Raw genomic sequence first — 17,018 nt, 5'->3', positions numbered from 1 at the left:
ATTATTTGACTATGCCCAGATATTCTTCTACATAGACAACTGTTTTGATCTCTTCTCCTTGATAAATTACAACTTTTCTCTTTCCAACCCAGCTCATTCTTTAGTTGGCCCAGAAAAATAGTTGTTCTTTCTTTCTTCTATGAAATAATTGTATACATACATCTATGTTATGGTGAGCTCTGATAAGAAAAGATGAGTTATTTGCTTCTCTCCTGATCTGATACAATATTTGACATACTGTAAATTGATTCTGTTGTCATGCATTGAAATTAATTCCTCTCATCACTTTGGATGATATCATGCTAAGGCCATTTAGCTGGCTGCTATCAGTAATTCTCCTGTTTTTGCCAACTGATGTCCTCAGAAATTTATTCAACTTGAGTAGCTTGTTATTCAAATTTATCTTGGCTAGTCTGAAAAGAAGTTTTTCTCAGTGCACTGTACAATTTTCAGGTCCCGTTTAAGCTAAGTCTCATTGGGAGACGTTGCAAGATATGAGGCTTGTTCACAGTTTTCAAATTTTAATATAATAAGATTTTTTAAATAAGTAAAATAGTTGTAAACATACTATAGTTATTCTGCCTAGGCTGGTGGTTGTGCTATATGATTTCTAAATATGTACGTATGTTTTTGTATGTTTGTGCTAATATTTTTAGTAATAGTAAACCTGTTTTGGTAGTAGTAACTTTATCCCTGTTAATAGCATAGTGCTTAACAGGGGAGAAAAGCAATATAAATAATAGAATTTTTTTCAAACTAAGAATTTACCTAAAATAAAAACTTAGCCAGGCACACCCATAGCTCATTCCCATAATCTATTCAGGAAACAGAGATTGGGAGGATCATAGTTCCAGGCCAACCTAGGCAAAACAGTTCACAAGACCCCACCTAGAACAATAACTGGGCATGATAGTGCCTGCCTGTCATCCCTATCTGTATAGGAGACAACGATCAGAAGGATCATGATGGCAGGCCAGGCCTCGTTGAGTACTCAAAAGACTACCATCTGAACATAAAGGGCTGGGCATGGTAGCATGTGCTTCTCATCTCAGCTGTGTTGGGAAGAGGAAATAGAAAGCCTGTGGTCTGTCTAGGCAGGCCCTAGCAAAAAAGCAAGAATGCATCTCAAACCAGAGCTAAGTGGGCTGGAAATGAGGCTCAGGTGGTGGCAAGCATGAAACCCTGAGTTCAAACCCCAGCCCAACACACACACACACACACACACACACACACACACACACACGCACGCGCGCGCGCGCGCGCCAGTAAGTTATAATACATTTGGCTAAGAGCAAAGTAGAACAGTAAAAGGATGAACCTAATTGGTTTGGGGTTTTAGGCTTGTTTTTGTTTTTAAGTCTGGATACATTTCACGTAGTTGAGCTTAAAAATATGATTAAGACTAGGCTATGTTTTTCTTTTTCTATACATAATAGGCTTTTACTATGGAAAATCTGGATTTTTTTTCCCCCTTTTTCTGAAATCTAAGCTTTCATAGTGATATTGATTGTGTTTTTCTTTTCCACTTCTGGGAAAATGAAATTTCATTGTTCTAGAAGAAAAGTAATTTTTAAAAGTGCACTAGCGGAATTGAAATGAAACCAGTGTTCTTCCTGCCCCAGCTGCAACACTGCTGTGTGTTACACTGAGAGCTGTCTGCAGGCATAAACACAAGACAGTACAGCTCGGCTTCACCATGTCCTTTGCAGTTCCCACCACACCGAAAACACATTACATCAGTCATCTTGTATCTAGTTGACACTGATTAATTACCCTGATCTATTCTGCTGTTATAGCCACTGCCTTGGCATACTGTAGATAGGCCTAGACAATTGAAGGGAGTTCAGCACTGTGAATTATGTATTTATTACTGTGACCCTTCTTGCCATTTAATTAACTTAAATATCTGTGTGCCCTGGTCTTTCAAATTATTATTATGGAAAAAATGTCATATTTGTCTTTTGTTTAAGATGTAAAAATAACAGCCATCAGCTTTATACCTAAGGCAATGCATGTTAATTTTTCAAATGTTCTCTGTAATATTGATACATAAAATCGTCCCTGTGAAAATTTAACAGAATTTTTCATTACTAATTCAGTTTGACTAGGGCTGCCTTGCTCAGTAGAAAAATGCACAAAAATCTTATTAGGTATCCTTTGAACCTGAAATGAAGAATTAGATCCCCTGCTTTAGAAGCACCATGAAACATTTCTATCTTAAACCTTCCTTGTAAGGAAGGATTTTTACAACATCTTCAAATTAGCTTACTCATTTTTAGTTTTTCTTTCTCTTATTTAGGTCAGTAATCTATTTCATGTTAATTTTAAGAGGTAATGGATCTTTTCCAAATGTGTATTTATTTGTTTCATCAATGCTTTTTAAAAATATATTTTATTGTTATTGTAAAGGTGATATGCAGAGGTGTTATGGTTACATAAGTCAGGTAATAAGTACATTTCTTTTTGAACCATGTCACCTCTTCCCTTGTCTATTCCACTTTTTCTCTTCCATCCTCACTCACAAGTTGTATAGTTCATTCTCCACATAGTATCTAGTGAGTACCGCTGCTGTATTTGTTCACCCTTTGTCCCTCCATTTCTGTCTCCCTTCTCCCAAAGACAAATTAACAAACAAGACAAAAGGAAAAGACAACAAAAACAGCAACAACAACAAAAATCTCATTTACATCTCTTGGAGTTCATTTCTAAAATACTATTTTATGTGATCATATGCACAGAGCTGTGAAGCCTTTGTGATCTGCTCCTATGAATATCATCAATCCTTTTAAAAAGTCTCTTTCTAAGCACTCAGTTTTTTTTCATCAGTCTGTACATCTGTCCTTTAGCCAGTAAGACACTGTGTTTATAAGTTCTCCTACTTGTTCTTTTTTCAAAGTTGTTTTGGCTATTCTGGATATTTGTTTATATATGGTTTTTCTAATCAGCTTGTGAATTTCTGCCCTCTTAGTGGATAGGTTTTCTTTATCACTTCAAAGGGTTTATTCTGCCTGAAGTTGGCTTTTTGTTTTAGATCTATGGGTTTATTAGTCCTCTGGCATACTTTCTGAATTTTTTTTTCCTGTGTGTGCCTATTTTAACTTTCTAGTTCAATATATATTGGGCTGTATGATACAATTCCCTAGTTACTAAGTCTGCATCTCTACTAATTGATTGGTAAGAATTTTAGAATTCTTTTCATGCTCCAGTTTGGGTGATTTTTCTTTCTAGTTGTTCAGATTCACCAATTTTTCTTTTTCTGCAACATCTCTAGCTCTGAAGGTTCTATTTAAATCTGCTTTTTGTTATCTATTCTTTCATCATAGTTCCTCAATCTTTCTGTTGACTGATAGGCCTCAATTTGCTGCTTTTTCACATACCCAAGTGTTTTTTTTTATTTGCTTGCTTTTTGTTTTTTGTTTTTATTGTGAAAATACCATACAGAGGGGTTACAATTACATAGGCAAGATAATTAGTACATTTCTTATCCCAAGTGTTTTTTAATTGGCCAGCAGACATTAAAAATTTTGTGTTGCTTAATGTTTAGATTTTATCTTTAAAAATAACTTGATACTTGTTTTTGCAGGCAGTTAATTATAGTCTACCTTGATTCTAACCTTTAACATTTGGTTAAGAGGGCATTAGATGTTACAGTTCAGATTTCAACTTTTGACCTGTTCGTTCTATTCTGCCTGGTAAATTCCCAGATGTGTGAGCTGTGGGAATTGTTTGGTTACTTGCTTTCTAGATGCTATGTTTTGTTCAGAACTACAGTTTTGTCCCACAGTATACAGGACAGTGTCTAATGAACATCTAAAGAGATGTTAATGGAGATTTCTCAAACTGTGTTACTGAAAATAACTGATCAGTAATGAATTTCATCTACTCCCACTAATGTTATATGTTTATTTTTACTTCTGTTTAAATCTTGACATATTTGATTTGGTAGAGTATCTAACAATAATGTTAAGTGACATCTTTGCTGTGTTCTCACTTAAATCTAAATGCAGTTTGCTTTTTATATTTGTTCTTGGATTTTTTAATAAGTTTTTTATTGTGAAAATACTGTACAGAGGAGTTACAGTTACATGAGCAAGGTAATAAGTACATTTCATATCAAGCATTATTGCCTCCTCCTTTGTTTTTCCCCTACCATTCCTTCCCTCCTACCTCCTCAACTACACCCCCTCAACCCCGCCTAAATTGTAAAGTTCGTTTTTCAACATGGTGTCGTGTACATCTCATTGTTAACAATGGGTCAACCTGTATCCCTATTTAAACATTTTGTTTTTTCCCTTCCCCTCCCCAGCAAATACAGTGAAAACCAGGGGTTATACCATGGGGGAGGAACATACAAAGCAACAAAAAAAAATCACATGGTACCTTATAATGTTCTTGGATTTTGATAAATAAATATTTATCAAAATCCCTTAGTAAGGAAATTGCTTTTTTGTTCCTTTGTCAATCCCAGGCCTTTTATGAATTAATGCTGAAGTTTTATCAAAGGCTAATTGGTCATTCTGTAGTAATTTGAGCATGTGTATGCCCAACAGTCCAGTAGTTCACATTCTAGACATTTGAACACTGTAAGAACACTACAAGTACATACACTGTATGTAACAGGGATACAGTTGAAAAGTGTGGTAATGGGCAATTTGGTCATTGTGCAGACCTCATACAATATACTACTTAAATATACCTAGACAATACAGCCTGCCAAACACTAAGCTACACTGTTATATGTGCAGCTGTCACTGGCTGAAATGTTCCTACACAGCACAGGACTATAATTATACTAAAAACAAACTGGAAACAGTGTGAGAGAAGAATGGATAGTCTACTGGGACGGTCTAATACTGACAATATTGAATGTAAATGAACTGTAGCTATCCTATCTGGCTCATCTTCATCTTGCAAACTTTAAATGAAATAAGGAAGCCATGAAAAATAGGAAATGCAGAATGTTTTTAGTCTTAAAGCATGCATACACTTAAGCCATATACTACACATGCACACACACACCTTTTTTTTTTTTTTTTCCAGTCCTTGGGCTTGAACTCAGGGCCTGGGTGCTTGAGCCTTTTTGTGCTCAAGGCTATCAATCTACCACTTGAGCCACATCATCACTTCTAGTTCATTCTGAGTAGTTTATTGTAGGTAGAGTCTCATGGACTTTCCTGCCCAGGCTGGCTTTGAAATGTGATCCTCAGATTTCAGCCTCCTGGTGGGCCTTCATCACCCAGTTTTAAGCCATATATTTTAAAAGGAGGCAACATGTAGATTTTAAGGAAGCATCTATGTGTGTGGAGTTATTTTTGAATCATTAGCTGTCTTTTTTAACATATGAAGTATTTTATAGAAATAATTTATATTAAGATACACTGCTTATTAAATAAGACAAAATTGATAAGCCATTAAGCCCTAAAAAATGAGCTATTGCTCATAAGTGTTGGTAATGCAGCAATAGTAAATTTAACCTAATCTTAGTTAATAATTACTATTCTCTATCATAAGAACTTTAAATTTTAAACTGTAACCTTAATTTGACAAAAGTGGCGATTCCAAGTAATCCAGGAATGGTGATTCATGTATATAATCCCAGCATCTGGGGCTTAGTTTGAGTCTAGCCTGGCTATATAGCATCACTTTGTCTCAAAAGGAGTGTGTGTATGTGGAAGAGGTTGGGAATTTAGCTCAGTGCAAGAGTACTTGTCTGGCAAATGAAGGCCCTGAGTTTAGTCCTCAGCACCTTAAAAAAAGCAGTAAAGGAGAGGGGGGAGAATAGAGTAGTAAAATACTTCTTACATGTTTAAAACTGGAAAATGTCTATGATTTGTTGAAGTTAGTAATGCCTTTACTTCTTCCCTAGGTTAATGTCTTAGATAAGAAAATAACTATTAGAACTTAGTAAAGATAAACATTTTAATATATATTTTTATTGTTATTGTAAAGGTGATGTACAGAGTTATTATTACACTTAACGTTAATAAGTCAGGTAATGAGTACATTTCTTTTTGAACAATGTCACTCCTTCCCTCTTCCTCTCCCAGTTCTCTCCCATCTCACCCACAAATGGTATCATTGCTGCATTTGTTCACCCTTTGTCCCTCTCTCTCTGTGACCCTCCTGACCCTCTCAAAGACAGACAAACTAACAAACAAGACAAAAGGAAAAGAAAACAAAAACATCAACAAAGAAAAAAGAAAAATCTCTTGTTTCCATTTCTTGGAGTTCATTGCATAAAATATTATTTTATATGATCATATGCACAGAGCTATTGAGCCTTTGTGATCCTCTCTAAGAATATCTACCGTCTCACTGTGTGAATGCCCAGAGACTTAAATAAATATTAATGGTTTTGTAAATGAAGATACCTGCACATACAGATGTCCTATGGTAGTAATTAATCTGCACTCTTTAAAATTTGTAGCCCACCTGACTAGTAATCTTTTTTTTTTTTTTTGGTCAGTTGTGGGGCCTGAACTCTGGGCCTGGGTGCTGTCCCAGAGCTCTACAGCTCAAGGCTAGCCATCTACTACTTGAGCCACAAAGCCAATTCCAGCTTTTTCTCCTTATGTGGTGCTGAGGAATCGAACCCAGGGCCTCATGCATGCAAGGCAAGCACTCTACCACTGGGCCAGCTTCCCAGCCCCAGTAATCTTTTTTATGTGCACTATTAGTATCACATGTGGTAGTTTATTTCATTTTCTTACTATAGACAAATAAGTTAGATATAAAAGCTAAAAGTATATGTACATATTCAGTCAGACCCCAACAAATGGAATCATTTTTATATTTTACAAAATTGAATATACCCTACTCCACATTCAATTATCAGTCTTGACTTTTTGCAAAGATGTATAAAATGCATCAGTAATATAGTACTTATATCCTGAAAATAAGTATTGAGTGTTGTTTTCACCAATACTGGGGCCTGAACTATTTGCTCAAGGTAGGGCTCTACCATCCAACCACTTCTGGCTTTTTGTGGTTTATTGGAGATAAGAGTCTCACAGACTGTTCCTGCCCAGGCTGGAATCCAGGATCCTTAGAACTCAGCCTCTTGAGAAGCTAGGATTATAGGTGTAAGACACCAGAGCCTGGATGTTTAACAAAAGAAAATTCATTGCCTAGAGAGAAGGTTGCAGTTGTATTTATTTGTTTAAAAACTTTTTTTTTTTTTTTTTTTTGCCTGTCCTGGGGCTTGACCTCAGGGCTTAGGCTCTGTCCCTGAGCCTTTCTGTGCGCTACCACTTGAGCCACAGTGCCACTTCCAGCTTTTTCTGTTTATGTGGTACTGAGGAATCTAACCTAGGGCTTCATGCATGCTAGGCAAGCACTTTACCACTAAGCCACATTTCCAGCCTTAAAAAGATTTTTAATAGGATATTGCTCAGTACTTGGATAAACATTGATTTGGTACTTACATGATTTATATAGATACTTCAATCATTATGTGCTGTCTCATCCTGTCCAGCCATATTCCTAGTATATTGTTTGCTGTTAATTTTACTAATGCAAGGAATAATAATCAGTTACAATTGAACAGTGTTTTGCTATTTTTAAATGACTCCCTGCAAATAGAGAAAAGTGAGCTGAGAAGTATTTATGATCACAAAAGCACTTAAGAGTCCCAGTTTTGGAATAAAATAATAAATGTTTAGGAAAAGTAGCCTTTACCTAAAACTGATGCAATTTTTTTGTGTTCCTTGTTTTAACTTATGTAAGTTCTGTTTCCCATTTACTATGTCAGTACATTGAAGACCAACAGCCTTCAGTGCATTAAAGTTTCTCCATCTATAATTCCTCCATATCCCACTTCTTGAAGGCTTTCTGTACCTGTTTTCTCCCCTTAAATGCCATTACATTTATACTCCTTAATCCTAGTTAGTCATGACTTTAGCCCTGCCCTTAGGTAACCTATTAACTCCTATAAAACCTTGACTCACTGCCTCCTTCAATCTTCCTGAAGCCTATTTTAGACATAAGCTTGTTATGTAGCTGCTAATATAACTATGTCTTTTTACACTTGACCATGAACTCTTTAAGACCCTGCCTTATTCTCTTTTCTCTATGCCCAGAACCACTGAGAGCCTTGTAGACAGTAATAAAACTACCCCCACTGCCACCTCCACCATGCATGACTGTGGTTTTGCTCTCTCACATAGGATTTGGCTAGGGATGTATGTGACTCAGTGATAGAGCACTGCAGGTACAAGACCTTGGGTTCCATCCACAGCACCAAAAGGGGCTAAAAAGGCAGGGGGTGTGGAGGGAGAAGGTGGATAATCAAAAGCATTTCATCCCTGAGATATGTAGATCGTAACATAAAACTGTTCTAGAGGTCTATTCAACAATGAAAAATTTTAGAGAAGCCTCTTGAAACAAAAAATTGTTAAGTACAATTACTTACTTTCCTGTTAGAGTATGCTATGTGAATTCTTATTCATACTTTTGCCTCTCTGTCTCTTACAGGTGAAGCCTTAAAAGGAAAGATCACAGTTCACAAGAATAAGAAGGATCCTCGTTCTCTTATTGTGACCCTCATGTTGAATAACTCAACTCAGACTTACAGTCTTCAATGACAAAGCCATGCATGCACAGCTAGCTTGCAGGTTTAATGTGGGGGTAGGGCCAGTAGTAGATGGGAGACAGCAGGTTTTGGATAAGGACGTGGAAGAGATAGGAGGTAGTTCAGCTGAGGACAAGGACCAAGTGAGTGCTTCATAGTAATCCCATTCTTAGAGGTCTGCTCAGCCAGATTTAAGCAAGTGTTAGCCCCCTCTTGAGTTGCTATATTGAAAATTGTCTAAATTGGCTTATATTTGGAGCAGTGATAATTCTTTGTTTTTTATAAGCTTCTTACTAGAAATTTTAATAACAATTGATTAGTTTTTAGATAACAGTTTCCTAAATTCATAGCACAATCAAGTACCCATTTTATTGACCATTTCCTTTGTAATAAGGAATAACTTTTAGCAGTATTTTTGCTAGACTATCAGGATATAGTAGACAGCAAGTGTAAGGAACTGGAAGCAGCCTTCTACAAACTGCATTTAAAAAGACAGCTTAAAGTTGACAGGCTGTCTATTATACCTGTGATTCTCGTTTGTAGTTTCTTCCCCTTTTGTGGATATTCTTTGGCCATAGACTTCCAGGATTGCCCAAGAATTCTAAACTCAATATATTCACTTCTAGGTTTCATAGAAGTTTTTAAAGAATGGGATGTATACTTATTTACTAATACATTACCTTTTTAAAAGTAGATCTATGTGCAGAGGTTAAACATATAACTGCTAATATACTTATATCATTATAAAGTTGTGTCATTTGCAGTTATTGATGTCAGTTTGAAACTGAATGGAAAATGCTTAATAAAATGTATAGAACAATTACCACTATAGAACAGTATTACTATTATAAAATATTTCAGCTTTTGTAAAAACATAATCATTCAAGACAAGCATTTTAAAAAGGAATCCATTTTAAGAAAATAGAGATTTTAGTGGGAGAGGTAGGCATGTATGTTCAGCTATATTTGGTTGTCGGTGAAAATAAGGCAGTTTAACATGGTGTTGAGCAACAGCTCTGCATCAGTGCCATGTTCAACCTTGAAGTGTTATCTCTATCACCTCCTTAGCCTCTGCCTCCTTAACCTTCCATAGATGTACCAATTTAAGATATTTAGATCAGGACCTGCACATAGAAAATAGTAACACTGAGTAACAGCTCTTTTAAATATTCAAGGACCTCTTCTGAAGAATGCGTGACATGCACATCTGATCAGAGTAAGAATTATCAACCTCCTTGGATAGTAATTAAGTATCTTAGCACATAAATGGGCAAAAAGATTTTCATAGAATATATCTAAATAGCAAAAATCTGTGTCAAAAAGAAAACATCTTAAGCTAGACTTTGATCAGTGAAAAAATAACCCCTTTAAATGGTGGTATTAGGATTGTAGTCTTGGTCTTTCTTCATAAACATCATTTCTGTTTTCAGTGAATTAAACCAGATAGTTTGTTTTTAACCATTGAATTCAGACCATTACTGAAAATGTGAGGTGCAGATATCTTTTAAAAGTACTTTTTTGTTTGTATTGATGTGGGCTTTTGCTCTGTTACCCAGGCTAGTCTACAACACCTGCACATAAGTGATTCTCCCGCCTGAGTCTCCAGCCTGCTGAGGCTACAAAACCAGCTCGTTTAAATTCTGTCATGGTAGTTTCCTGTACACATTTGAAGATTAGAGGGATAAAATATATAAGGAGATCCTTAGGAAAATGTAGGTGATTTTTTTTTTTCCAGGCAGAAGAGTTTATTGGAGGGAGCGCAAACTGTCAGCCTACTAGATGATTTTTTTTTTAAGTGACCAAAAGTGATCAATTTATTTACTTTTGAACCAGTACTGGGGCAGGAATTTAGGGTTTGCATACTATTCCTGGCTTTTTTACTTAAGGCTGACACATTGCCACTTGAGCCACCATTCTGCTTCCCATTTTTTACTATTAAAGTAGAGATAAGAGTAACAAACTTTCCTTCCTGGGCTGCCTTTGAAAATTGAGCCTCAGGTTTCAACCTCCTAAGTAGCTAGGGTAATAGGTGTTGAGCTATCAGCTCTTGGCTTGGTCTTTTTTTTTTTTTTTTTTTAAGTGACTAACTGATAGCTTCCTACTGTTTAAAAAGATATTTCTCAAAAGTTACTCCTCTGTAACTTTCTTGTTTTGGAGAGGTTTTTTTCCCCATTGACCCTTGATATTCTTTTCATGGCCTGCTGTAGTTAATAGATCTGTTCTATTCAGTCAGCCTTCCCAGACTGGGACGTTCTAATTTGTGCACCTAAGCATTTTATGAGAACATGAACATCCAAATGTTAGCTCTTCAATTGGAATTTCTGTCATTAAACTGCTGTGAAAAATAAGTACTTCATAGCCCTTGACAATGATAAATACAGTGTCCTTCCATGCTGTGGGCAGATGAGCATTTAAAGATAGCAATTTGTTTTATTTCCATTAAGAAAATACATTTTCTCCTATTTGCCTTTGTAAAAACCAAACAGTACAGTGATGTGTAGGCTTCATCCAAATATGATATATGATAGTCATCTGTGTGGAGAACAGCAGGTTCTGAAGAGAATACTTTGGAAGGAGAATTCCAAGAAAACAGAATTCTTTTTTTTTTTTTTGTCAGTTGTGGGGCCTGGACTCTGGGCCTGGGTGCTGTCCCTCAGCCACAGTGCCACTTCTGACTTTTTCTGCTTATGTGGTCCTGAGGAATCGAACCCAGGGCCTCATGCATGCAAGGCAAGCACTCTACCACTGAGCCACCTTCCCAACCCGAAAACAGAATTCTTGAAGGTTGCATGCAATGCACAAAATTATTCTTTCAATTACAATTGCTGGGAGGTGTACACACCTGTAATCCCAACAACTAAGTAGACTGAAACAGGCTAGGCAAGTTAACCAGACCTGATTTCAAAATGCAAAAATTAGCCAGGTGCTGGTGACTCGCTCCTGTAATCCTAGTTATTCAGGAGGCTGAGAGCTGATGCAGCTCAAAGGCAGGATGGGCAGGAAAGCCCGTGAGATTCTTACTTCTGATTGACCACTAAAAAAATGGAAATGGAGCTGTGTCTCAAAGTGATAGACCACGAGCCTTGACCAAAAGAGCTTAGAGACAGCACCTAATCCCTGAGTTCAGTCCCCATGACAACCCCCCCCCCCAAAAAAAAGCAAAAAGTAGAAGACACACGTGGGTATAGCCTAGCAATAGAACATTTCCTAGCACGCTTCAGGCCCTGAGTTTAATTCTCACTGTCAAAGCTAAAAAGAAGCTACAACTTGTATAGAACACATTTTAAAATAACTCATTTCTGCAGTACTTAAGTCTGAAGTAAAATCTTTGCTGGGACTAAAGAAGGATGAGAATCTTGGTCCTACAGATGTGTTTTCTTTCTCATGGTCTCCCTGTGTTCTCCAGCATTCTGCCTCACTTCTTACAGAGGAATAAGAAAAGTGTCCCGCATGACATTGCTGGTTTGAGATCAGCAATTCTGCTTTCAAGTGGAGGAAGTAGGAAGGAGTAAGACACTGCTAAAGAGCATTCAAGGGAGGAAATTGAAGTAGGATGATATGCCGCTCAGCTCTTGATAGCTATGCCAGACATTATTTTTTTGTTATTTTATTTTATTCATCTCTCACTCAACCTTTCTTTTTTTATTTTTATTGTGAAAATACCGTACAGAGGGGTTACAGTTACATGGGTAAGATATATGCCAGAAATTATAACTTAGATGCTGAGCCACAGCATGAATCAGAAATATTCCAGGTATTTAGATTTTTTTCTGTATACCAAAATAACAAAAACGTGTCAAATCATACAACATATAAGTCATTTCTCAAAACTGAAAATAATAGGCTACAAATTTAGTCTATACTTGCTGTCCCACTCCTCAAGAGAGAAATTTATGGTGAGAAACAAGGTCAGGAATTAGCTGATGCAGGGCTGGCAAACTAAATGGCAAGATAACTTGAGACTAGATTTTTTTTTGTTTTTTGGTCAGTCGTGGGGCCTGAACTCTGGGCCTAGGCGCTGTCCCTCAGCTCTTCAGCTCAAGACTAGCTCTCTACCACCTGAGCCACAGCGCCACTTTCGGCTTTTTTCTTTTTCTGCTTATGTGGTGCTGAGGAATCGAACCCAGGGCCTCATGCATGCGAGGCAAGCGCTCTACCACTGAACCACCTTCCCAGCCCCTCTTTTTCATTGTTTTATGTAGGTTTTGTTTTTTTCTTTTTAATTAAGTCTAGGCTGGGAAGGTGGCTCAGTGGTAGAGCGCTTGCCTCACATGCAAGAGGCCCTGGGTTCGATTCCTCAGCACCACATAAGCAGAAAAAGAAAAAAGCTGGAAGTGGCGCTGTGGCTCAAGTGGTAGAGCACTAGCCTTGAGCTGAAGAGCTGAAGGACAGCGCCCAAGCCCAGAGTTCAGGCCCCACAACCGGACCCAAAAAAAAAAGAAAATAATTAATTGGAGTGATTGGATTTTAAGTGATTTTTTTTTTCCTCTGCTAGCTACACTTTCTGTAATGTTATATAATTTGGCTACGTTTTTAAAATATATGCTCAGAAATAGTGTTTGCCAGTAGTTTTTGCTCATCCTGCAAGATGAGCCCACAAGCGATGCCATCAATTTGGAATAAATATGGGAACCAAAGAACTGAAAACTACAGGACTTTCCCAGCATCACAGGCTTAGGACCCTTGCTTTGGGACTCTCTAGACTGACTTTACAGTGTCTTATTACTGTTCTCCTCAGTAAGCCCAGGAATCAGGTATCCTGTTCATTCTGCAAATCCCATCTCATGTCTGTGTAGCCCTAAAGATCCCTTTTATAGCCACAAACCCCTTGCTCTCTGAAGAGGTTTCTGCTTCCCCTAGTAGCCCTTATAGTAGTGACTGTCCTCTCCAATACCATCCCCTTAGACCTGCATGTGAAGTAGGTGACTTCCTGGCTTTTGGCCCATTCTCCTCACTTGCTGTCTACCTCCTGACTGACTTTATCTACTGTTCATCAAAACTAACACCAACTATTTCATCCTGTCACCATCATTCCTTCCTAACTCCAAGCAATAGCTCTGAACTTAATGTCCATGCTCCCCCTATTTTATTAGCAAGGCAATATCTCATAGAGATGATATCCATTTTTACAACCTTGCTTTTTGGTTTATTGACCACTCTGTGCCAGCATATTTAGCCATCTTCCAGAGAAGGTTATAACTCCAAACTGATTCCTTTGTGCACTTAATCTTTATTATTGTAAGTTCCTTCTTGCCTATGGAAATTCTAACAATCTTTTATCTCCACCAAGGGCAAAATTTGATTCACATTTGCACTGTCCCTTGCCTCCTTGTGCTTTCATTTCCCTCCTTTCCCATCTTAAATTCTGTCACTAAAACACTCTTTTGCTTCTCTTACAATCTTACTCTAGTACAAATTCATGACCAATCAGTAAGGCTAGAGGAAAGCACCCAACAACGCAGACTGGGTCAGGCTTTTATATACTGCCCAGAAGTCACTACTAATTCCCCTAGTCTACTTCTCCATTTCTTAGTTTACACCTTGTTTTTTGTTTGTTGGTTTGTCAGTTGTAGGGCCTGAACTCTGGGCCTGGGTGTTGTCCCAGTGCTCTTCAGCTCAAGGCTAGAGCTCTACCACTTGAGCCACAGCGTCACTTCCTGCCTTTTCTGCTTCTGTGGTGCTGAGGCGAACCCAGGGCCTCATGCATGCGAGGCAAGCACTCTACCACTGAGCCACCTTCCCAGCCCGTACACCTTATTATATAGCTCCCCTTCATTTTTTCAGCTGAAACCCTTGTATCTGTTCATTGTAGAAATAGATCCAATCAGAGAACTGCTTCCAGATCACAACCTCATGTCCCACATTACCGTCCTACCTGTGAGGGATGAACTTCCAGTATGTCTGGCCACGGTTTCTTTCTCACCTGGGCACTCTCAATCATCCACAGATTTCAGATTTCTTCTCTACTGCTCCCTAGTGCATGCACTCTCCTCCCCACTCCCACCTCTCTTTGTTGGTCGTGGGGCTGGTACTATGGGCTTGGGCGCTGTCCCTCAGCTGTTCAGCTCACGGCTGGCGCTCTGCCACTTGAGCCACAGCGTCACTTCTAGTTTTCTGGTGGTTAATTGGAGATAGGAGTCTCATGGACTTTCCTGTCTGGGCTGGCTTTGAACCGCGATCTCAGGTCTCAGCCTCCTGAGTAGCTAAGATTACAGGCATGAGCCACCGATGCCTGGCTCTGTCTCTCTCTTTTTCTCTCTATCTCTCTGACATGGAAGGCTTTGTTTTTGGTATTGGGGATTTTCTTCGTTTTTCAAAATAGGCATAGTTAAAGAGACAAAAACATCAAAGGAAATGAAAGGAAAATGATAAAGAGGGGAAAGCTCTGAACCACAAAAAGAAAACTCCCCTAGTTCCTATTTTTGTAAATCTCAGTGATATATGGGATACCACAAGGTAAGTGACAGAGCAAGGCGACGACTAAAATTTGCTGTTTGGAATCATGACTCAGTTTAGAGTTCAAGTTTACACAGAAGCAACTTCAAGCCAGGTGCTGGTGGCTCACGCCTGTAATCCTAGCTACTCAGGAGACTGAGATCTGAGGATTGCGGTTCAAAGCCAGCCCGGACAGGAAAGCCCGTGAGACTCTTATCTCCAATAAAAACCACTAGAAAACTGGAAGTGGTGCTGTGGCTCAAGCAGTAGAGCCCTCGCCTTGAGCTGAAGAGCTGAGGGACCGTGCCTGAGCCTAGAGTTCAAGCCCCCACGACCAACCAAAAAAAAAAAGCAACTTTAGTCAGAAGTTGAAAGTTAGAAGACTCACATTCCTAATTCCTTTTTTTAAAAATGTTTTTTACTGTAAAAATAGTGTACAGAGGGGTTACAGTTAACATGAGTAAGGTAATGAGTCCATTTCCTATTGAGCTTTGTTACCTCCTCTTTTGTTTTTCCCCTACCATTGCTTCCCTTCCCACCTCCTCAGCTCCCTCCTCCCTCCCCCCCCCAAGTTGTAAAGTTTGTTTGCAACAGTGTCTTGCACATCTCATTGTTACAATGGGTCAACCTCTATCCCTATTTAAGCATTTTGTTTTTTCCCTTCCCTTCCCCAAGTTAGAAAAGTATATATACAAGATGCAAGGCACCAGAATCAAATACAGTGAAAACCTTTTACCCTTGTGGTTTTCATTACATGCTTTGATATTTAATATAGTTCAGCAAATTTATCTTTTTGTATTGTGTCTCTGCACTGGGATATAAGCTCCCAGGAGATAGGGATTTTTATCTACTTATCTACAGTATGCATTAGAATATAGTAGGAGCTCAGTAAATACTTGCTGAATAATTAAATGAATGCAGTATCTACTGACCAATAATCTAGAGAGTTGGCCTACTATAATTAACCAGTATAGTATAGTTGTTTTATTCTATTATCTGAATTGCTTGTTAGACTTTTCTTTTTGGGTCCAGTTGTGGGGCCTAAACTCTGGCCCTGGGCACTGTCCCTCAGCTCTTCAGCTCAAGGCTAGCGCTCTACCACCTGAGCCACAGCGCCACTTCTGACTTTTTTCTTTTTTGCTTATGTGGTGCTGAGGAATCGAACCCAGGGCCTCAGGCATGCAAGGCAAGCGCTCTACCACTGAGCCACCTTCCCAGCCCACTTGTTAGACTTTTCTAAGTTAGAAAATACTTTGCATATCATTAGTATGTATTCATATGTTTCTTTGTTTTTTTTAACCATTGTGAAATTTTGAAGTTTTAGAACTTGGACCCCCAAATAACTTGAGTTCACACTGATAGGTCAAGGATTTGCATATGGAGGATCATATATACCCAACATGTACACAGTTAAATAGCTCTGTATTGACTTTTATGGTGAGCCTTCTCAAAATATGTGTAATTTAGAACTGGCAACAGCCAATCCTGTTGTATTGATTGGTAAAGAAAATTACTTGGCAGAAATATGACTAAAGTTTCAAAAAAAAAAAAAAAAAAAACAGTTAAAAAGCCAGATGTGCTTTTGTTCCACCATAATCCCAGCACTGGAGAGACTTAGCTGAAGGATCCAGACTTCGCTGCCATCCTGGACTATCGATTGAGACTTTGCCTCAGACATTAATATAAATATTTAATACTTTGTTTAGTTATGAATTCATAGGTTAGGAAACAAGGATAAAGTTGTGAATGACTCAAAAAGTTCTTCAACACTATATAAACAATACTAATAATTAAAAGTAGCTCATGAGAAATTTCAACCAAATAACTGTACAACTTGTCCAGGTTTTGTAATAATGTCATCATTGTGAATTTGTAAAATTTTTGTCTCTATTCTAGAAGATTTTTTTGGGGGGGGGGGAGACTTTTTGTGAGGCCTCAGGAATATTTACTGAAGATAAACTTCTCACCTTCCCTCCACAAGCCTTAGGAGTGGCCTACATTAACATAACCTACA

The 17,018-nt window shown here is 38.1% G+C and overlaps 1 protein-coding gene across 1 annotated transcript in view; it reads left to right on the top strand.

The window, feature by feature from the left end:
* The window catches only part of Prmt3 (protein arginine methyltransferase 3), a 91,881-nt gene extending 82,826 nt beyond the window's left edge, over positions 1 to 9,055 (top strand). Inside the window, exon 16 of the mRNA XM_042691655.1 lies at positions 8,473 to 9,055. Within this exon, the coding sequence (XP_042547589.1) occupies positions 8,473 to 8,582 (110 nt within the window). The 3' untranslated portion in view covers positions 8,583 to 9,055. The remainder of the gene's footprint in view (positions 1 to 8,472) is intronic.
* The last annotated feature ends 7,963 nt before the right edge of the window (positions 9,056 to 17,018 follow it).

The sequence above is a fragment of the Dipodomys spectabilis genome, unplaced genomic scaffold (genome assembly GCF_019054845.1).
Source record: "Dipodomys spectabilis isolate Male_0828 unplaced genomic scaffold, ASM1905484v1 ptg000145l, whole genome shotgun sequence".
Lineage (NCBI taxonomy): Eukaryota > Metazoa > Chordata > Mammalia > Rodentia > Heteromyidae > Dipodomys > Dipodomys spectabilis.
This window is presented reverse-complemented; position numbering and strand designations above follow the sequence as displayed.